Genomic DNA, 22015 nt, shown 5'->3' on the forward strand with positions numbered 1-22015 from the left:
GGCGACCGAAATCTCGAATTTGGACCCTTTGACATTTGCTCGGCTACTGACTGAAACCGATCGTCAACTGATGGATGTCGAGGGACGTTTAGATTATCGACGAACACCGATGACTGTGGCACGGGTCCTCGAGAGAGGTTTCCACGTTTTATCGCCTAGAAACGTAACATTATTTAAAAAAATGCGAATGAAGTAAGTCATTGTTTTATGAAGGCTTATCATATAGAGAGAACCGTTATTCTTTTGTTCTCAAATTACAGAACTCCTTTCTCTGCCTACAATTTGTACAGTGATCCACGGTAATGTATTCGCTGCTGTAATATGCTTTTTGCACTTATAAAATACTTTATTCTCTTGGAAGTTCACAAAACTGGATCAACATCTAGATCAAAGAAATTCTTGAGATTCTTCTCATAATCATACAATTACACGAATGAAACACGTATACGAACGCAACGTACGTCCTCGATGCGTTAAAATTCCAAAGGAAGGTCTACTCTTCTCATTCAGCGATTACGCAAGAAGGATAATAATTATCTAATTACGTCTCTTACGACTTACCTTTTATTCACCTAAATACCGTTTAAACCACCCAAAAACTGGATCTAGATATGGCGAGGTACGCGTAGCTAAAATACAGGAGGCAAACCGCGACGGACCTTAATGTATATTTACAGTCGACGTCTAACTCTCGTAGTACATATTCGTCGACTTGCATGGTCGTTTCGATGCACGTAGAGGCGCGTATAACCAGTTGGACGGTAGCTGGAAAAGCTGGCTTCCGAAGGATGTGCACCCTGAATTAATGAAGCCACGGACGCATTCGGCTGTGTGACTGGTAATCCTCTTTCGGTATTTCCTGAAGCACCGGTTGGGATTGCACGTACGATAAATAGAGATAATCCAAGGGACGTGTGTCTGTGAGTGTGTAACGCCACGAAATATGCGCTGCGAGTGCGGGCACGTATTTGGTAATCGTTGCGGAATCGTCCGTAGACGCCGGAAACCCGGATGAACGAGCTATGCCACTCGTGGAACCGTCCCGTTAGCGGGTTACCGTGCAAGAATATGCCGGGTCATTTCGCGGATTGTTTGAAATTAATGCGCTTTGGTTTTCAGATTAATAGGGTTTGCAAGCAATTGAGAAAGGAAGAGTAAGGGACGAAACATAGTGGCTTTGATTCAGAGGACAGATAGCGTAATGGCACGAAGGATATATCTTTGGGAATTTTTTAGAGTTGTGCGTGGGATTCGTCGATATACGATTTGTTTGTTTAAAAGAGTAATTTCATAGGAGATCGGTATTTAATGTAATGTTATATAACGGAAAAAGGTCTCGTGGTCATCGTGATGTAGCTATCGTATCGACACGTTACCACAATCGATATCAATTGAACATTCTGTGTACTGGGGATAACGTAAGCTTTGTTGCAGGACAAATAGTTTGCACACGTTCGTTCACGTTACACAAAAGAAATTTAATCTTTAAGTTGGTCAATCGTTGTATCAAATTTTTTTAAAAATTGCCTAGCACAAAATGTATGATATCGGCCTTCTGAAATCAACCAGGAAATTTAGTGCTAACGTAAGCGATAATAAGTGCGTCCATTGGCCACAGTGAAGCATGTTTTTGAAAGAAGAAAAAGGGATGAAAAATGTAGGGACTCACGTGGATCGACAAAACGTGCGAGAACGTCCGTGTCGCGTTGTTCTCGCGCGAGGCCGGCCTTAATTGAAAAAGCGTCGTCATTGCGGTCATTGTTCTAGTCACCGTCATCGTGCTCGCGCGAACGGATCGACGTAACAGCGGCTTCCTCCGGCTGCTCGCCGCACACATTGTTCGCGCGCGCATACGCTTCATTCTCTTCTGTTCCACCCTGGCTCCATTTAAGCCGTGGCTTGTTACAGAGGCATATATTTTTTTACGATCGGGACGAGGTTTGTGGCTCAAGAATGTTTAATGAAAAAGGAAAAATGTTGATAGACGAGAAATACATGTCACGATCAGAATTGGACGATCTGTGTCGAATAAAAAATTAGATTACGGAAGGGATTCGTATGATGTATATTTTATTTTTATTTCGACGGTAGAACGTCGATTATCGGAACACTACTTAAATAGAAGATCTAACGATGGTTCATTTATATAAATTATTGGAGATTAGAAAGAAAAATTGAAAAGGTTAATACGTTTTTATTCAGGAACTTTTCTTCCTATTTGATGTTGGTATTCGTGAATTTAACTCGAAAAATATCTCTTTCGATATTTCCTACTGATTGAGTTATTGTTAATTACTTTTTGAAGGTAATTGTATACGATCAATGTGACATAATATTGTTAAAATTTTTTATTTTAACCAATTTCGCAATAATTGTCACGGATATAAAAGGATAATGGTTGAAAATATAGAATTTAATGTACTATAGAATGATTTTATGAAATTTGGGGAAAAACATTGTGGATTTTGCAACAAAAACTTTTATGCCAGGTAGATCTATTCATCTCTTTATTTGTTCCTCGTCGATCTGAGTTTCTATGCAAAACTTTTTCTAATGGATAATAAATTCTGTCTTTGGACTCTTTTATATGATACTCGTCGATATCCTTTCACGATCCGAATCTCCTTTGACGTCTTTCACGTAATATTATACTTTTTATAGCACAGCTTATCTCAAGGTCCAAAAGATACGATGAAGAGGATTTTCGAGGAATGAAAATTGTGGAAATCTATATAGAAATCTATACGACGGTACTAATGCACGCAGAATACACAATGTATATGGCGAATGAAAATTTAGGCTATAGATTTTAAAGAGGGAAATAAAAAAGAAAACAAGCAAACGTATAAGCTAAATAAAATACAATAGGACTAAAATATTTTATTATCAATCTATGTATTAAAATAATTACAATGAAAATTCGAAACAAATTTTTAAAAACGTTCCAACATTTTATTTATTATCATTTACGTATATGTATACCCATTGAGTTATCTTCCAACGCAATAAACGTCAAGCAACAAAATAATATAATACATAAATGCAATTCATAACTGTTTATAACTTACCCAATTTTTATGGAAAAATATATAACAACTGAGCGTATCTGCTTTTAATAAAATAGCAGAATCATTATGAAAATTGTTTTATAGATATGCGAAGAAAAAAGTTCTTAAGAAAAGCGATTATAATTATCAATTCAAATTTGGTTAATGTTAAAAAAAAAAGCTACGATTAAAACATTTTACCCCCCATTTTATCTTACAGGTCTTTTTTTTAAAAAAGCTGCTCAATCTATTCATCCCAAAATATCCCACATGACAAGCCAACCACGAGAATGACATAAACACTAGAATTCTAATTCCCAGAACGTTAGTCAATTAGACGTTTCACACGTGTCGCGTTATCTTTGATAACGTAGTCCTATTAATCACATTCCTTCTGCGGAGAAAGTAGTTTACGCGGTGGTACTTTGTTTAACGAGGACGGTTAAGTGGATTGTAGCGGAAACGATTTCCGGGCGAGCAAGCTCGAGAAACAGGAGGGTGAGAGCAGAGAGAAATGGAAGCGGTATAAGAAATGGCCGGCGATTAGGGCGAAAGATAATCCATAAATTATTAAAAGAGCGGATCGTGCGAATTTTCAAAATGGCCGTGCGGACGCCGGAAGACGGCCGCCATTACGTCGATTTTTCTCACTCCTGCAAGGGGGTACAGGAGAGATCTTTTTCCAGGATACATTATGGGATTATTAGAGCGCCACGGCGAACTAATCTTTCTGGGGGCGAAATTGTTCGCCTCGTCCTCGACGCTGGTTCCCGTGCCAGACTCGTTTAATAAACTTTCTCGGACGCGCACTTTGCGGACGCCGCGGCAGTAATTTCTTTAAGGCGCTGCCCATTACGCGGCTCGGATTCCGTGCCCCGTAAGGGACGAGCCCTTTCTTTTTTTACCCTTTGTTTTCCTCCTTTCTTTTAATTATTCTGTGTCTAACGACCATCGGTGATACCACGGAAAATCCATCCAGTGACCTGGATCCCGAAGGGATTCGAAGAAATTTGATGGAAGACAAGAAGAACATAGGAGGAAGCTGCTGACCGGAAATACTTGCGGAACGATAAAGGTATAGCACACGTATTCCAGGAAAAATTTATTTCGTCCCGAATGGAATTGGATATCCTGTTTTTTGTAATAATGATATATAAATAATTTGTAATCGTGATTCGCTGAGAAAAATTGCGTGTATTGGCTAGAATATAGTAACAATATACCTAGTTTTTGTGATACAGTAATACGATGAAATATAGGGAAACGTGAGAAAAATCTGTAGAAAACAAGGTCATTGTGTTATTCGAATTCAGTATTTATTATTCTGTGAATAAATTTAATATAGTATCTGGTATTGTTTCGTTTCCGTAAATACTTTTTAATTATTTAACATGAAAATCATGAATTATGAACTATTTAAATGAGATACTTAACAGTTTTAAATGATCAATATGACTCTTGTTCTGTTGGAGATATCGTCAAATAAATGTTTAATAAACTCATTTGGCACGATTTCTTTTTCTTTACTTGCATTTTGTAACTTCGTACATGCCCTACGTATTTAAATTTAGCAAATAAGTTTGGTAAATCAACTAACTAAATTTGGTTCGCTACATGGTCTACAAAAGAAATTTGCACATAAACGAATTGTATGATTTTAGATTTCATGAGAGTTGTATGTAATAAATCGTAAATAATGTAATAGACATGTATAAATGAAGTTACAAACGACCAAAAGAAAGATAAGCGGTTGATTTTCATATGGAAAGATTTTTTAACATCATGAGGAAACATTTCTTACAAATATTACACTGTAATTAGTTGCTATTACGTTGTAAAGTATAGTTAATTGCGGTTATATAGCCGCGATGGCAAGCTTAAGATTTTAACACAGTATCGTACATTTGACGATTTTGACCGACTAAAGTAACTAATTAGCGCAACTCGTTTGCATTAAAGAGAATGTAGCGTAAGGCTGATCGATATACCCAAGAGCGTTGAACAATTTAAAGATAAATACACGCGAGATAGATTGCTCTTTATGATTGTTATAACAGTTACTAAGATAGCACCGATAAGGTATCGCACGCGAGCACACGTGACCAAAAAATCTACTAATTACAAGACACGAATAATAGAGGAGAATCAAAAACGAATGGTAATCTCCGTGCAATTGTCTTGGCGATTACGAATCGAATAATTAAAATTTGTTCAATCTAATACTAATTGTAGTAAAAGTAAGTTTAAAGTAAGAAAAAAAGTAAGGGTAAAAAATCTTTCTCGAGTAAACATTTCATTTTTTTTAAGAAAAACATATTTATTTCTATATTCTATCATTTTTCTCGTAACTTTAATTAGATCGATAAAAACAGAAATATTTACTATTACGAGTATTATTTCTTTTCTTTTTTCTTTCGATAGTGAGCAATACACGATACTTTCTTGAAGACCCTTGAGATCAAAAAACTACGAACTACGTAAGAGATAAACATTTTTCACTGTTAAAAGTACGTAATCAGACATATAATTGATAATTTTCTACTTCAAACTTTCTATTCCTCTTATCTATATCACTTTTCTAGCAGATCAACGATATTATGCATTAAGCTTCGCATACAAATCCCTTCACGTGTAAACGAAGTTTCAAGTTGAAAATTGTCATCAACATGTTCTACGACATTCGTCACTCTCAAATGTATCTACGTCGCATAAATCTTTACGACGTACGATCGATTAAAATCTATACATAACTAAACATACACACACGTATGGTCGACTGTCCAATGGATATCATTTGAATGAAACCAGGTGGTCGAAACTCGTGCTGCGAGTAAACGGGCGTAATCCGGAAGAAAAACGAAAGGAGAATACGAGGATGTAGTCGAAAGAGATCGAACGGTGTCGGTGTTATCGAGAATCGAAGATAAAGAAGGGAGGGAAGTGGAAAATCTTGGAAACTCACAACTTTATACGTAATAGTTCCTAGTTCTGTGGTACATCGGGCTATTTCGCGAAGCGACCGGTATCACGAACGTCCGATTCTCTCTCTCTCTCTCTCTCTCTCTTCAATTTCACGAACGAATCTCTTCGCAAATACCTTCCGAACATTTCGTCGAACTAACTCGACCCAATTTGCCAGGACGCGATGAATTACCGATTGTTCGATCGCTGAACGAAGAGAACAATAACAAGGAACGGTGAAAATTTCACGCGACACACTCCTCATGAGAATCGTTAGCATGAATATGTGCGTCATCAATGTCGAATCAGATCGTAACACGACAAGGATGCATCTATTTTATGGAACATAATAAAAGTGTGTTAAGCTGTTTCACATTCGATAAGTTGAATTTCGCTCGTCTCCTGTCTGTTATATTTCGAGGGTTACAAGCGTCTTTCTAGCGAGGCTGACGATGGAATGCGTTTAAACAATTTTTTTTCTGCATTGATACGTCGTTGGATATTTATGGATAATTCTATTTGTTCAGGAAATTTTTTCACTGCATTAGATAAAGGATAATCTGTTAATCTATTAATTGGTTCACTCCTTAACAAGGAATGTGTAACAATTCTATAATCACGGAGTTAATCTTCTCAGAACAGAATATTTCTGGTGCTGTGAAGAAAAACTTTTTTGTCTGATAATTTTTTTAAGGAGGACATAATGCATTAAAATTGGAAATAAAGAATACATTTATTACTTAATTAATTTCAAAAAGGTAACGATATTTTAAGGTACATAACATGGAATAACAAGAGTTAGATGTTAATAAAGACAAATTAATTTACATTAGGTGGGCTTTAATTTTTGCATCTTATTATCTTATAGAGAAATGAGACGATGCACAAATAGAGAAATTAAAACGTAGCTATTCCTGCACAGGAATTGCGAACATTTTAATCAGAGATGAATGGTTATTTCAACTAATAATGTTCATTTTAATCTCGTTGCGTATAATTTTATTTGTCATTTCATATCTTTCCGTTGAAATGCGTAAGCAGTTTCGTTTTCAATTTTTACTGACAATTTAGCAAATGAAATTTTACGTAATTAGAACAACGCTACGTATGCGTCAGTAACATCAAATATTTTAACAGATTAAACTTGTTAGATATATCCTGTGAGCATGCTGTTGAAACTTTATGTGAATCAGTTACATCAGTCAAATAAGAAATAACTGACAATGAGCAAAAATTAATTTATTAAACTTTAGAGATTTTTAATAATTAAAAATCAGTGTCAAATCTCAAAAACCAGATATAGATAGGAGGTTTATAATAAAAAAAATTTCATTGACTTTTAACAAAATAATAAATAGATTCCTAAATTTATTCGAGTCCAATCGTCTTAAAAAATGGTGTAATTTTTAAACGCGTAATAAACACGCGACGATGAAACAAACAAACGAGACTCGTTGTTTTGTGAACGTTTAAAAGTACATAAACGTGAGAGTATAATAACGTTGGAACGGTTAGGGAATCACCATATTCAATTATTCAACCAACGCCATTGTTGACTCAACACGGAGAACGTTCATGTCTAGAGCATATTTAAAATGTTCTCCTCTAAATCTGATAAAAGCAAGTCAATAAGTGAATAGGGGCAGCGTACTACCAGGAAGAATAGTCTGAAAGCTTTTCACGCACAAAGGAGTATCGTATTGCTATCAAAGAATTTGTTTCGAACGATGACAATTGACCACCCTTTTATTACTGGGAATTAAACTGGAAATCATCGCTGTTTATAAAGTGCACGTTCTCCTGCTATTGAAATTTCGAGAAATATGAAATTCTTGCGAATCGGTGGATTATGCTTGGATCTCATGATACGTACAACAATTTTTAATAACAATTTTACCCTCAGTTTCCGAAATAAATCGATTTTAGTATAACATAGTAAAGATTAGACGTTTGATTCGTTTGATGTAAAGAATTATTTATAAAAAAACTGTCCAAAAGAATTCATTTACAAAGGATGCTTTGCACAAGAAATTTTACACGTAAAAAGAAATTCCTTTAAAAAATACCACTGTCGAAGTTCCCTTTTTAAAGAACACAATCAAGGCTCCCTTGCACAATACTTTAGCAACTAATAATATCAGTACATTAACAAGTTAGAAGTTCTCGTTTATAATTTCATAATTTCTTTGTCGAATAGAATAATCAGATAGAATAGAATAGATAATTTGTAATTTATAAAATTTACTTGTAAAATTTGATTTGTTTCATCGTCAAACTTGCCACTGAAAATCTATAGTGTTCAAGTGATAAATAAATCTAACGGTTAAATATGCATTTTTAATACATCTTTCCTGTTAACACTTAGATAATTTACCATTTCAATTTTTCAATCGTTAATATGGAAGATTTTCACGATGGAAATTGCAGGATTAACGCTAGATAAGATAACGAACAAACCTACGTGTGCGCTAAAGCGATCAACTAACGTAAGGGAATTGTGACTAAGAACTGATTTCTTCCAACATCATAAAGACAATATTGTAGACGCGTGTACATAGGTTAGATACGATAAGATATCGATGGAGAGGAGGGCAGGAAATGTTCAAGGTTCTAAAGTCGCACAAAGTTCCACCGAACGTTTACAAGTCGAGGCTTCTTTCGATCGAAACTAAAATGTCTTGTTAACATATTACAATACAGCTTGTTGGCGAGTAATTACCGGTAATGAACTCCCTCGTGAAATTTTCAATTCCCTGGTGCTGAATTTTATGATTTCGACGGCGGGCAACGCTATACCAGCGGTGGATTATGTAGCAAATAATATACCATGAAAGTTTCACATTGTAATTTATTGTTCCTTTATGAATTACAAGTTTCCTCGACATGTTATACGACCATTACGATAACGGAACAAAATAGAAAAGAATATGATAAGCATATTTTGGACGACTTTGTTATATGAACCTGACTTGATAGGTAAATGTGAATATTTTAATATATTTAAAATTTCGAGGAAGAATTCGATAAATTGAAAGATACGAAAATGAATATAGATCTATAATATAAATACATATGTTATAATAATTAGCATTTCTAGAATGTTCGAGTGAGTGACAAGGATATATATTTAGTTCCAAAATCAAATAACTCATATTGTGTAATATGCAACTGTTTTACTAACTTATGTTTCATATTCTCAGCGTATTGAATTAAAAGACCATTGCCTTAAAATATAGGAAATGCAACTTAACACATTTTCCTCTATGTTGTTCAATTCCATGATAAACAACAGAACTTACGTATGAAATAGTAAAGACTACTTGTGAGATAAGCCAGACTGTTTCCACGAAACATTCTAACCAGCCACATGTTAATATATCTAACAGACCTAATATCATCTAATCCACGACATCGTAATTCCTCGCTAAACCGATCAAAATTCAGCTCCACGTAATGAACCTGTTTTTTGCGAACACTTACCCGTAATCCAACACGCATACACACACATGCAGTAAAATAAAGAGGAAAATACATCTAGATAACTATCGTGGATCGATGTTAATAGCAGCTGGTAGAATCGAGTTGTCCGCGCAAGGAAGTCCTCCTCATCCTCCTGATTCCCCGAGGAAGGACACTGAGAATGCAATAGATTCTCGTGCCCAGAGGTTCGCTTTTTCCTTTCGTTTGATCGAATGTCCGTGCTGGGAATCGGCTTTCGCATCACGTTGATGGCAGAGTCGCGTGTCTCGCTTGACAATGCCGCGAAGGCATCGCTCGTGGGCGACGCCGTAGCCTGACCGTGTAGATAAATAGAAACGTTGGTTCGTCCTGGGACTGGATACAATAGAAAATTAATGGCGGACTGACCGGCATATCGATGACGGGGCTCGTCGCGCGATTTCTCCGCGGTTCAGCAAGCACTTTTGTTTTCAACAAAACCGCTTGCCGTGTAGCCGCCGCTTTTATCCGGAACCTCGTCGTGGATCATCGTTCGCGAAACTGGTATCGAGAGTGTCCGATTACACAGATACTCTTTCAACGAGTCGTTCGCTCTGTGAACTAGTATGAGGAGGTGGGACAGTTTTTCCATTGAAATTGTAGATCTTTGTAACCGCGTTGATCCGAGATCCACGGGGAAAATTGGGTCGCTTTCAACGTCGAAAAATATGTATATATTTCGAAAATTGTTTATTTGTAGGCTGAGAGGATAATGTATTGGGGCGGATAAAGGTGGACGATGCAGACTGGAAATGCTTGTATTGATATTGGTGGAATCCGAGCGAGAGATAGATATCGATTATTTTAACAACACCGTGTATTTAGTCAATGTATTTACAAACGGGAATTTTCAGCAATGTTCCAATTTTGCGTGACAGAGAACGGGAGAGAAGAGCGAGATAAGCGAATCGAAGAATTGATAAATAAATTTCGAATTTAAATATATTGTTTGCGTATTTAATACGCATTCGTATTTGTCAAATAGGGAGAAATGTCCTTTTTAAGAAGGAAATTTCGCACAATTAATCCTATACAATTGCGAGTGCACGATATCAAGGTTCGATAATATCGTATTTAAAATTAATCTGAAATTATATTAATATCGAAATCAATGAATTTCGGATTAAATAATACAAACGCATCACCTACCTTATTTAAAGCAAGCTGCAATATTGCATCATAAAAGATAGGTTTTGATTAACAAGAAAGAGGTTGTGAATTATCTTGGAATAAAATCTCTAAAAACTTCTTATCATCGACATAGAGATACATTTCCTCAGAGGTTATCATAAGTAACGCTGAAAATAATTCACTATGATATAGTATTTTTCTTTTCACTTCACAAATTTCTTCATCATTGATTTCAAGTGTTGAAATCTTCGCAGGGTGAGAATCGCGCGCTGCGGCATCGACCAAAATCAGTCTCTCGCATTCCAATGGATCATGAACCCGACCCGACGATCAGCAAGATACGAGCCTTAATCGGCCTTACATTAATTCGACATCAAAGCGTTCGACGAGCACCGCCAAGAGCTGCATCTCTACAGGGACAGACTAAGAAAGACACATAAACCAAGCGTAGAACAGACAGAAAGCCATAACCTCCGGGCCAAAATGGCGAACTAGAGAACAGTGTTACGTAAGAAAGTGAAATCCTTTGTGGCACTAAGGAAACCCGTAATGAACATGCAAGGGCCACAAGGGTTTCGAATGAAATTTCATCGGGTGCGATTTACCTCGGCCGCAAAGGTGGCCACCGTACCTTTGCTAATCCTGCAATTTCTAGGGCGGACGCTAACGTGATTTTCGAACGACGACCGCATCATCGAGGAAACGCGCAAAGAGACTCTTTCGGCTGTTTGAAAATCGAGCATGTGCCATTTGTTCCTTTGATTTCGCAGTCCAAGCAGCCAGACTGTACGAGAACGCGGGCGGATTTCGAATCACGAGGGGTGTCGTACACCGCAATACTGTCCGCGACGAATCTATCCGCTTGTGAATTGGAACGCGCACCTGTGAAGATACTGAATACCGGTCTGAATGACGGATTACGTGGCGAAATAGGGATATTTGGATGATAGATTAGCTGTTCAGTGAATATATGTTATGTACATGAATACTGGAGGACTATGTCAATGAAACGAAATAAGATAAAGCTGCATTGGTTGTTAAATGTTTTCTTGAGTACGAAAATTGGAAATATTGTTAAATATATAGTTATATAAGAATATATAGAAAGGAGAGTATATATTTAGTTTCTTATAAGCGTTTTAAGAAACTTCATATTGAAGAAATTTTTTTAGTCTGGTAGAGGAAATACGTTGTAGCGATGTATATCTTTAGGAATTTTTTTTATGGACTGTTTTGTTGGTTTTGATATGATCATATCAGATATTTATAAATAAAATATAACAATACAAACATCGAACTGATAGGAGAGCTTTTGTGCAAAGTTATCATTTTAATTAGCGAGAACTGTGTAGTGCGCGAGGGAAAATAAAATATAGAGACCATGCATGTGTACGTGTATGTATTTACGTTTAATTTGAAAATATGTATGCACAGTAATACGTATTTTTAATACGATACATTAATTAGAGCATATTTTCCATATCAAATATATATATTATATTATTACGTATATTATACTATTCTACGATACTACCAATGTATCACGTGTTCGAAACTTTTATAATCATATTTTCCTGTCATTATGCTGTATCAGAATCCTTAAAGTAACCATTATAAACAAATTTATATTAAACACTTTATCGTAGAAAAAAATTATAATCGAACGAAAATACTATCGTATGATGATACTTCTCGTGACAATAATCATTTTTTGAAATTATATAAATTCAAATTTCTTACATAAACTGTTCATAGGACAAATCGGCAGACATGTTAGAATAAGATAAGGAATTTTATCATTTTGTCATAAATAACGGACAACAAACTTGTAATTTAAAACATGTAACTATTTGAACGAATAATATTGTTGTATCAGGAGATGTTATCGATGCGCGCAGTTAATAATTCTATCAATGTGTTGCTTAAAGTGCACTAATCTTAAAAGCGATAGCGGAAATTCAATGTTGAAATAGATGGAATTAATGACATATCGTCGAGAATGCTATAAATTTTGGAATTTTTCGAACTGCACTTTCGGCGAATTCGTTCGACGCACCGACACGGATCGAATTTTAACTCTTCCAAAGTTTTAATGGATGATCGTGTAAACATGATCTCCAAATCAAATACTCGAACTCGGTTGTAATTACTGGAGTGTACTTTGCGGAATAAACTTGGTTGCGCCGTTGGTGAGCATCGATGAACTCCGACCGCAGAAATTTTACACGGGGAACAAGCTTCCTGCTAATTTCGTCTCCAAGAAATTGATTTGCTCGTCTGATAATCAATTTCAAGTCAGAGATGCTAATAAACATCATCGTTATACAGAAACTCTTCATCCGCAAAAGCTATTTTACAATAATATCAAGGAAATTCCAATAACAAAAAAACAGAAAGACATTTGAAAACTCCAATCTTTATAAAACGTAAAATCAGTGACTTAGAAGTTCGATAAAACTCCAATTTATTCTTTTAATTTAGCAATAACCGAAGCAACAGCTCACCCGGTCAAAGATTCACCTCGGGAGCTTTTGGTAATCGTTTTGCATCTGCTATTTCAACTATATTCCATTACACAACGAAGCTTCAGCTTCTGTCGTTCGTTTATCGTCCAGTTATTTCGCCTGTTAATTATCGCAGGAAAGAAGAAAAGTTAGAAACGTTTGGTTCGGCTGTTAGTGGCTCGTGTCGAGCTGCTAGAACGCGCGCGCGCAATAGTATAATTACTCGAGTCAATTTCCCGCAGGCTTGCAAAGCACTGTGTCGGCCGATCGTACGCGGCGTCATTAAAATTTCGCGAGCAGCCCTCCGCGGTTAGAAACTGACTGTATCTCCGACACGAATTTCGAGGTAACGTTCTGTTCGAGAGCAGAACGCAAATCGAAACTAGGTTATGTTATACATATGAATGAACCGGACATAGTTACGCTGCTTTTTACCAAGCAAACATCGAATTTTCGAACAGAGGCCGCTCTTTTCGATACACCGATTAATTGGGATTGCGTCGCCTTAAAAGATTTCTCTGATTACGCTCGTTTCTTTTATCGCGTTTGTCCTCGCGATACGTATGTAAATGTAATTTTCTTCAGTCCGCTGAAATGGAATTTATAGACATGTTTTTTGCTATTTAAACATTTGGAACTTCATACGACTGTATTTCAGCTGTACGACTATGTTACAATGTCTACAATGTTTTATAGCGGCTAGAAAGAGCATCGGACACAGAAGTATCGTATTTATGTTAGTACTCACGTATTAATTAGTTAGATCCAAGTATATTAAATCTCGCATGGTTTAATAGTACCTTCGTACAAAAGTTTTATTCGATGAAAATAAAATCTGATGAAGAAACGTTTCATTAGAAGAGAAGGATATGTGACAATATTTTGTGTAAGCACTGCATAATATTTAAATTCTGAACAGCAGATCTGACTCTAAATTTTGAAATTATACTTTTTCACAAATCTGTAAATATACGGAGAAGCCGCCATGTGGTTAAAATGGTGTGATAAAAATAATATTTAGCACAAAACATAGTCAATCCCCTGTATTATTCACGAACTTGTTTGACTAATTTTCTTTGTTATAAAATTCCAAATTTTAATCAAAAACATCATTGCAACACAATAACCTATTAAGCCTTCGAATATTTTAGTCCATATCAGAATATTCTACGAGCGATTTGTGACGCTTAAAATAATTAATTTGCATATTGGATATTCAAGTAGAATGACACATTACGGTACGTTAAATGGATATATTACACGGTACATATTTAAAGACGAATACATTTTTAATTCGTCGTGTGTGCTTACTATGATATCAGACTTTTAAATTTTTGATAATTTTACCGAGCGCGGATTAATTAACATTATCTAACTAAGCTATTTCTTAAGTATCATTCGCAAAAGAACTCCACGGCGAAATAAGATAATTCATTTCGATTAAAACGATTCTTGATATTTATCGGTAAATAAACATTCTACATATACCGGGTGGGACAGTCACACTTCAATAGCAGGGTGGATAGGTCGACGACGGCCAAGTGCACTTCCGATGCATCCTTTGCAGTTTGCTACAGACAGGTGACGATCCATTGTGCCGCTAAAATATTGACACTCGATATTTTCCTGTACTCAGCATGGCGTAAAAAACGTTTATATGTAAGCCCATCTTCGTGATGGAGGTCCATGCTTTTTGCTTCTGCTATCTCCGTTGGTTTCGTCGATATTAATTTTACCTCTTAGGAATTATTTTAATTTCCGAACGTGCCCTGCCCGCCGTTTATCGTTGTCCAGTGCTTTTAAGCTGTCCTCCAGTTTATCGACAAACTGCCATCCAATTTTCTTACAAAATGTTATTTCCTCGATAACAATACGTTAGAAGAATTCTAAACTGATGTAACCACTCTCATGATATATAGTTTGAATTTGCATTGAAAAATATATTTATACTGGGAGAAACTTTAGTTATAATTGGCTTCTTATACGATTGCGAGATACCAAATTTAATACGACTCGATCTGATTACAGATAATGCGAAATCGGACAGTTGAACTCGTAAAAGTTAGTGTCACAATTTCGTTTTATCGTATTATTGATAATTAATTAATTTTATTAGAGAGAGAAAGAGATTAATTTTCGTGTATTATATATTTTGCTTGAATGTTAATGCAAGAGTAAAAAAAAAAAAGAAAATTAATGCGCTTTATACGTTTGAGATTGTATTCAAAAGCTGAGTTCCCTTTCAGAAATTCACAGCTCAAGTATCGATCACTCTATTCAAGTTACTACCTATACATCTACGTAGGTACATGCTGTTACTCGTATCAATTACATTGGAATTGCAGTTGAAATTCGTTCCACTTTTTATTCGAAATGTTCAACACGAAACGTTGAATCGATATCGCGTTATCCTTGACTGCAGTTTTTTCTCGGTTATGGCGAATGTATAGGAAAACGTGTTGTACAGAAGGTGATCTTTTTTTTCTAAATATCTTTTTTCTAAATATATAGTAAGTGTCGAGCATAAAGGAGTAAGTCTGAATAATTAGTAAAGGGTGTGGCCTGCTCAGCTGGAATATGAATCATGAGTCCTTAATCTTTCTCACCGTTGACCCAGATTAAACTGAAAGTGTCGCCATCGATTCAATCGATCCCTAAATATACGATTACAAATATTTGGCATCTGACTTTTACCTCGAGCAACATTATAAGCAATATTTTAAATGATATTTGTGTAATTATATCGCAGAGATAAGTCAAGTAATTTACGAAAGGAAATTATGGCCAACATTCGATGAAGAATTCATTATTTGATATCTTGAAACTCTAATGATTTGTTTGCAATTAATTGCGAAGGATACATCTCTGCATGCCAGATATAACCATTTCAGACAATATAATTAGAATTATTTAAAATAATTAATGGGCAAATAATAAGAATAACAGGAACCCCTTAACGTATATTTAAATTAAAATTTTACGAAATTGATATTTCCAATTTTTGTTAACTTTTCGATATATAGATATAGATAAAGATTGATCGATTCTGAACCGTTCAGATAATCTCCGTTTTTATATTTCATATTTCGAAACGTCATATTTCAACGCGAATTTCTGGCATTACATTCGATTGTTCACTTACCGTTTTGTTTCCCAAGTTCTTCACGCGGCAATTCAAGTACGTAGTTTTGCCCAGTATGGTGGTCACGTTCTTCGAATTCGATATATCGAAGTACGGACCAGATTGTGTACTGCTGTCATCCAAGCTGTTCTGATGAACGTTGCTATTCTTTCCGCTGCTTCCGTGTAGCATACTGTAGCAGTGCACCCCTGCAAATCAATGCAATGGCGATTAAATCTCATTGAAAGTGGCAACTTGCTCGTTATCGCTTTTCCAACTGAGTCCAGCAAAGGAACAGCGGAGCTTCGTTCGTTAACGTTCGCGAATAATGAAAAGATCCATCGCCAGGGTCTCCCTCTCGGTATTTGTACCGACAAGAAACGAAGCTATCGCTACGAAAACGGACTACCAGTTTCCCAATTATAATCGTCGACATGCGATCTACCGTGCAAACAAATTGAAAGAAAAATGCACCGTCTGCGACGTAAATTGTCCTCGCTGTTCAAACAGAATTAGCATTTTTACTTTCATATTTATGCACATTTTATTAAATTTAATATTTAAAAACATGCAAACTTGATTACGAAAATTTGTGTCGCTTGAAATAAGGTAACAAATAAGAAATATTCAAATTCGGATAGTAGTTATAATATTTAATGAATTAAATGAATTTCCATACAGCTCTATTTCTTTAGTTGCGTTACTAAAAATATACAATTGCACAAAAATCAATAGTACGGTAATGAGCATCGCGCGTGTATGAATAATAACTTGCGATTAATTGTATTTCAAATAAGATGCAAACGAGTTAAAGTTCTACGTTGATAACGTATTGACTTTTCCAAGCGATCTGGCTTGCGTATTCGATTAAAACGTCAGTCAAACAGGAACGACAGCTTGCAGTTCAGGTGATAAATGTCTATGTTTTTATCTGTGTAGCGTGGCATAGTTCGCGGCGTGAACTCTCCAAGCGAATCTGTTCAACTGGTCGTTGTATAGGATGACAAAGCCCTTTGCTCGCTGTGATACTTGTCACAATCGTTCGCATCGCCTATTGTTTCGCTGTTGGGAACCATCGCGACGTGCACTCGATTCGACTGTCCTGTTTATCGAACGAATTCGGCGATGAATTTCTTAATGTACACCGATGGAAAGATAAATTGTACCGATAACAGAGACGACTTGTGCGTTATTGGATCGCGAGCGTCAGCGTAAATTTCACCGTTGATACAGTAGTTGCTTCGCAATCGGTTGTGCCGCGTACTCGCACGTCGAGACGACTAGCTGACAGCGTCATAAACGAGGAAATGCCCGTTTTCAAAATTTATGGAGGTTCTTGAGCCGTTAACACGTGTCACAGAGGATATTTGAAATGATCCTTGCCCTGAATTTTTCATGATCTAGAAAGGAAAAGTACTTTGCTACATGACGATCTCTTTCAGTTTCCATTCTCGTTTTCCAATCTTCCTTGAAGACATCATTCTCGGAACTTCTATGCTCCGAATCAATCGTTCCCATGAACGAGATTCATTGCACGTAGTTTTGCCTATTAACTTTGCTAATTATTGGAAAATAGTATATTTGCAGCTGCGAGTAAACTTGTTTGTTAAAGTGAAATTACCAACGAATTCTTGCACTACTTCAAATAAACTAAAATATGAATTGGAATAAATTCTGAACGTTAGAAAACAATATTAAAACAACACTAAATATATTACATAAGTAACAGACATATAAATATAACATCTGTCGTCGTCAATACAATAGCGATATATTCTTGATATAACAAGCCATAAATAAATAAAGAAAATAAATCGGCATACGTATTTGATTTGCTAAGCTACTTTTTTAAAGAGTAACCTCAACGAATATGTTAACGAACGAATTGGTAATCCTAACATTTAAATAAATTAATTCCTCGTTTGCTTCAACTTTCTTAATTGTAATCGCATTGGAAACTTTTTATATGAAGGGTAAATTACATTCCATTCAACCACATAACAAAGAGTACTGCAATGGTAGCCATACGTCGAATCGAACAACCGTCGATTTACTCATTTATTTTCTTTGGCGATTCTTAATCTGGAAACGTCAGTGAAAGATTCCTGGTAAAACGGTCCGTAAGTGTTTCCGAGTTCGACCAAGGGATACAGTTTCAAACTGTTCGCCACTTTTGGCGAGTTGCAGAGCAAACTTCTGGAATGAACTTTAATGCAGTATACCAAACTTTCTCGATAGAAAAAGGAGAATCGTTGATTTCACCGCTGCCCTGAACAATTACCGAACTTGTTTATTATTTTAACGCGAAGCATCTTCTCTCATTTCTCGATGATTTCTACAAAATTCCCCAGAAACGCTTGTGTTTTCTGCACACGTCAACGTATGTTGAGTGACAGAATTATTCGGATAATTGTAATGTATGGCAAAAACGTATGAAACAATAAGTTAAGAGAGAAATGAAATATTAATATTTTTTTAATTTACAGATATCTAGAATGACTCGCATAAATATTTGCAGTTTTCGTGAAATTCGAGCATTATCTAGTTTTTTTTTATTATTCTTTATTTAGGAAAAGTATGTGCATTAAATAAATGAAATGTATTATACGTTTCTAACAACTACAATATATGTTTTAGTATTTTTGTAAAATAGTGAATTAATTAGCCATTATGAATAAATTTATTTTATATTTTTAGTTTATTTTTTTTTTATTTTAAACATATTTTATAACAGTAATATTCCACATAGTATGCTATGTTAAATATTGATACGAGTTACTGTAATTAAAAGTTAGAGGTAACAAAATTATGAAACAAGCTTGAAAAATCGCGCTATACAATTACGCAAGAACAACCTATACTTTCTTTGTGTATTTATTTCTATATGTTTCCATATCACAAAATCAATGATATATTTTACAAATGTAATTATTTTGCTAAAATTAATATCTGAAAGGATACTCTTTTCGTCTCATAACTTGGGCCAATCTTACTAACTAATTTTTTGATTTTGTGATGTGTAAATATGTAGGAATATATATATATCATAACTCGTTATACTTAAATACACTGCAACTTTTCGATTTTGTTATCCCAAATTTTTAACTGTACATTTTTAAGTAAGAGATATTAAAACATTCTTTTCATCAGCTTGTTATATCAAGAATTTTTGTTATATAGTCGACAATGAGAATAATTTTGACTCATTATACGTATCGGCCAAAAAGTATTGAATTTCTCAAAAATTACTTTTCTCTCGTTTCTCTCCAAGTCACAAATTAATATCATCTTTAATCCACAAAATATTTGATCTTCTTAAAAATATCAAATACTACGTCTGTTTATCATACGCTTCGCTTAGCATTGTGTTTTCGATTCTCGTTCGATTAACGTAATAATTTCAGAAACGCGTAAAACGCTGAAACGAAATGGTGGAAATTGTTTGAACAACAATTATCGCTTATGCCCGACTAATTAATATACATACATAAGATCCCGCTAATGGATTTATAATTCATTGAATTCTAAGATTTATCGAAGACTATACAGGTGGAAAACGAGTATTGTATTGCTTCGAGATGAAAAGACATAATTTCCACGAAGTGGCTATTGCCACGTTACAAAAGAGCAACGCAAGAACAGAGAAATTAATTTACTCGTATAATTGTTCGGATGCAAGGTGCCGTAATGAAAGGTGGAATTTAAACGACACTTCTTACATTACGAGTTTAAACGTTGCGGCGGATATTCGAACGTTGTTGTTCTTTGCGTGCAATATTCTCTTAATAATAATTTTTATTCTTGAGCACTCACAGCGACTATGCTTTTAGCAGTAAAGAATATTAATTAAAAGCAGCTGTGCATACAAAGAACAAATTATAAAGAGTAAAAGATCTAGTTAAACACATCCTTTTATCTTGATGCATGAAATAATTACCAAAAACAACTAGGTGAAATTATCAAGACACGAAAATGTAAAATAACTTTAAAAATGTTAAAACGTAGAATAGAGAAAGCTAACAGTCTGCTAGGTAGATTAATTAGAATTATATGTTTGCACAGCCATTTAATGCCAGATGAAAGCCGCAAATAGAATTAGACAACCGTGCAGCATAAGTATAACACCATTAATGAGATACATATAATGCGATAATAAGATGAAAAATGGCTATAATAAATCTAACAAGCTACAAAAATAATGTTAACCCGCGAAACTTAAATATTTTCAAAAAATTAACACTTCAAGTATGATTCCTTTACATTATTAGCGTATGATTTCTATTGTTTTGTTAAATACAGTTTATTCCTTCTGTTCTATATAGAATGAGTTAAGATCTGCTTGCAAACCAATATTTTTACAATGCTCTTTTTTCACGGAAACCTGAAATTCTTACTCGATCGAAGTAACTTCCTCATTGGCTGCGCTGTTTCTGATCTTGTTAAGCCTAAAGTACACAGTATTTTGATTTTTACGAGATATGACATGACACGATCCTGCGGATATTTATGTAAATTTTATAAACACAAGTGAAAAAATAGAACCAAGTATAAATTTGTTTTGCCTATTAAATGTTACGATCAACACAACTTTATATATTTTTTCACACACGTTATGTATTTTCTGTACATCTTTGTATCTTCACATTTTCTATAAATGTTTCAAAATCCACAGTCTAATTATATCAAACGTCGATAGTGTCTCGCAATATACAACCAGATTAATTATGCTACGCAAAGTTCAACATTAGATTTCAACATACTAAAGCTTCGTTGATTCCAAGAAATCTATTTTGTCCTATGAAGCAAATAGCTCTGTGCAGAAACTGATGATTCATCATCTACCTAACCATCTATCACAATATAATTGAAAGAGAAGTAATTTCGTTAACAACTTATTCATAGAATTCTCGACGTTCTGTTTGCATGCGATACTAATTAGAAGTACTAAGAGGCAGAAGTACGATTTCGAAGTGGACTATGTTTTCGCAAATAGCAGATAGACTTGTCGTGTCGCGTTGAAAGATCGAAACGCAAACGTAATTGGCTTGTTATCACTTTGGCAGACGTTCTAACCGCACGATTCGTTTTCTACGGGTTTCGCCGCTAATTACAGCGCACTGCCGAGAACAGGCGACTACATAATCGAATTTTGCTGCTCTTAATTGCAACACGATTACACGAGCGGACGGTTCGCGTAAATATTGAATTTAGTCACATGCTTGCTCGCCTAATCCACCTCAGCACAGATTTCTTCTTCGAGTTGTATCTCGACTTTAGAGATACCAATGAAAAGTAATTGCTATGCAAATGAAGTATCAGTAGGTCTATTCGATAGGCAAGTTCTTTTTTTCTTATCGTATTTGGATGTTTGAAATTGTTTGCTTCGTTCTAAATTTATACGGTTTCCTTCCAAGATATTTGCTACCGTGGTGTTAAGGAAAAAAACCGTACAACATCTTACGGACATTATCCTTATCATTTGCTAATTATATTTGTATGTTTACACCTCTTTCTAGAAAATTTACTGTTGTCTGTGTACTACTGACGGTGATACTGTTATTGATACTGTTGTAATTATTTGCTAACAGTATTTGAGCAACAAAATCGTGTATGCGTTGAATTCTCGCTACATATAGCTTGAAAGCAGACCGTATTTCAAGAATTTATAACATACAAATTTTTCATTTCGGATATGCAACGAACATGAAATAAAATTGTTATATTCGGAAGTGTGCCACATTAAACTTTTAAAC

The 22015-nt window shown here is 35.1% G+C and overlaps 1 protein-coding gene across 4 annotated transcripts in view; it reads right to left on the minus strand.

Moving 5' to 3' along the window:
• The window catches only part of LOC117162847 (neurotrimin), a 476077-nt gene that overhangs the window by 168496 nt on the left and 285566 nt on the right, over positions 1-22015 (minus strand). For all 4 annotated transcript variants that reach the window (XM_033344845.2, XM_033344844.2, XM_033344843.2 and 1 more), the window contains exon 3: positions 16284-16471. In XM_033344845.2, the coding sequence (XP_033200736.1) occupies positions 16284-16471 (188 nt within the window). The remainder of the gene's footprint in view (positions 1-16283; positions 16472-22015) is intronic.

This window comes from Bombus vancouverensis, chromosome 2, assembly GCF_051014615.1.
Source record: "Bombus vancouverensis nearcticus chromosome 2, iyBomVanc1_principal, whole genome shotgun sequence".
In the NCBI taxonomy this organism is placed as follows: Eukaryota; Metazoa; Arthropoda; class Insecta; order Hymenoptera; family Apidae; genus Bombus; species Bombus vancouverensis.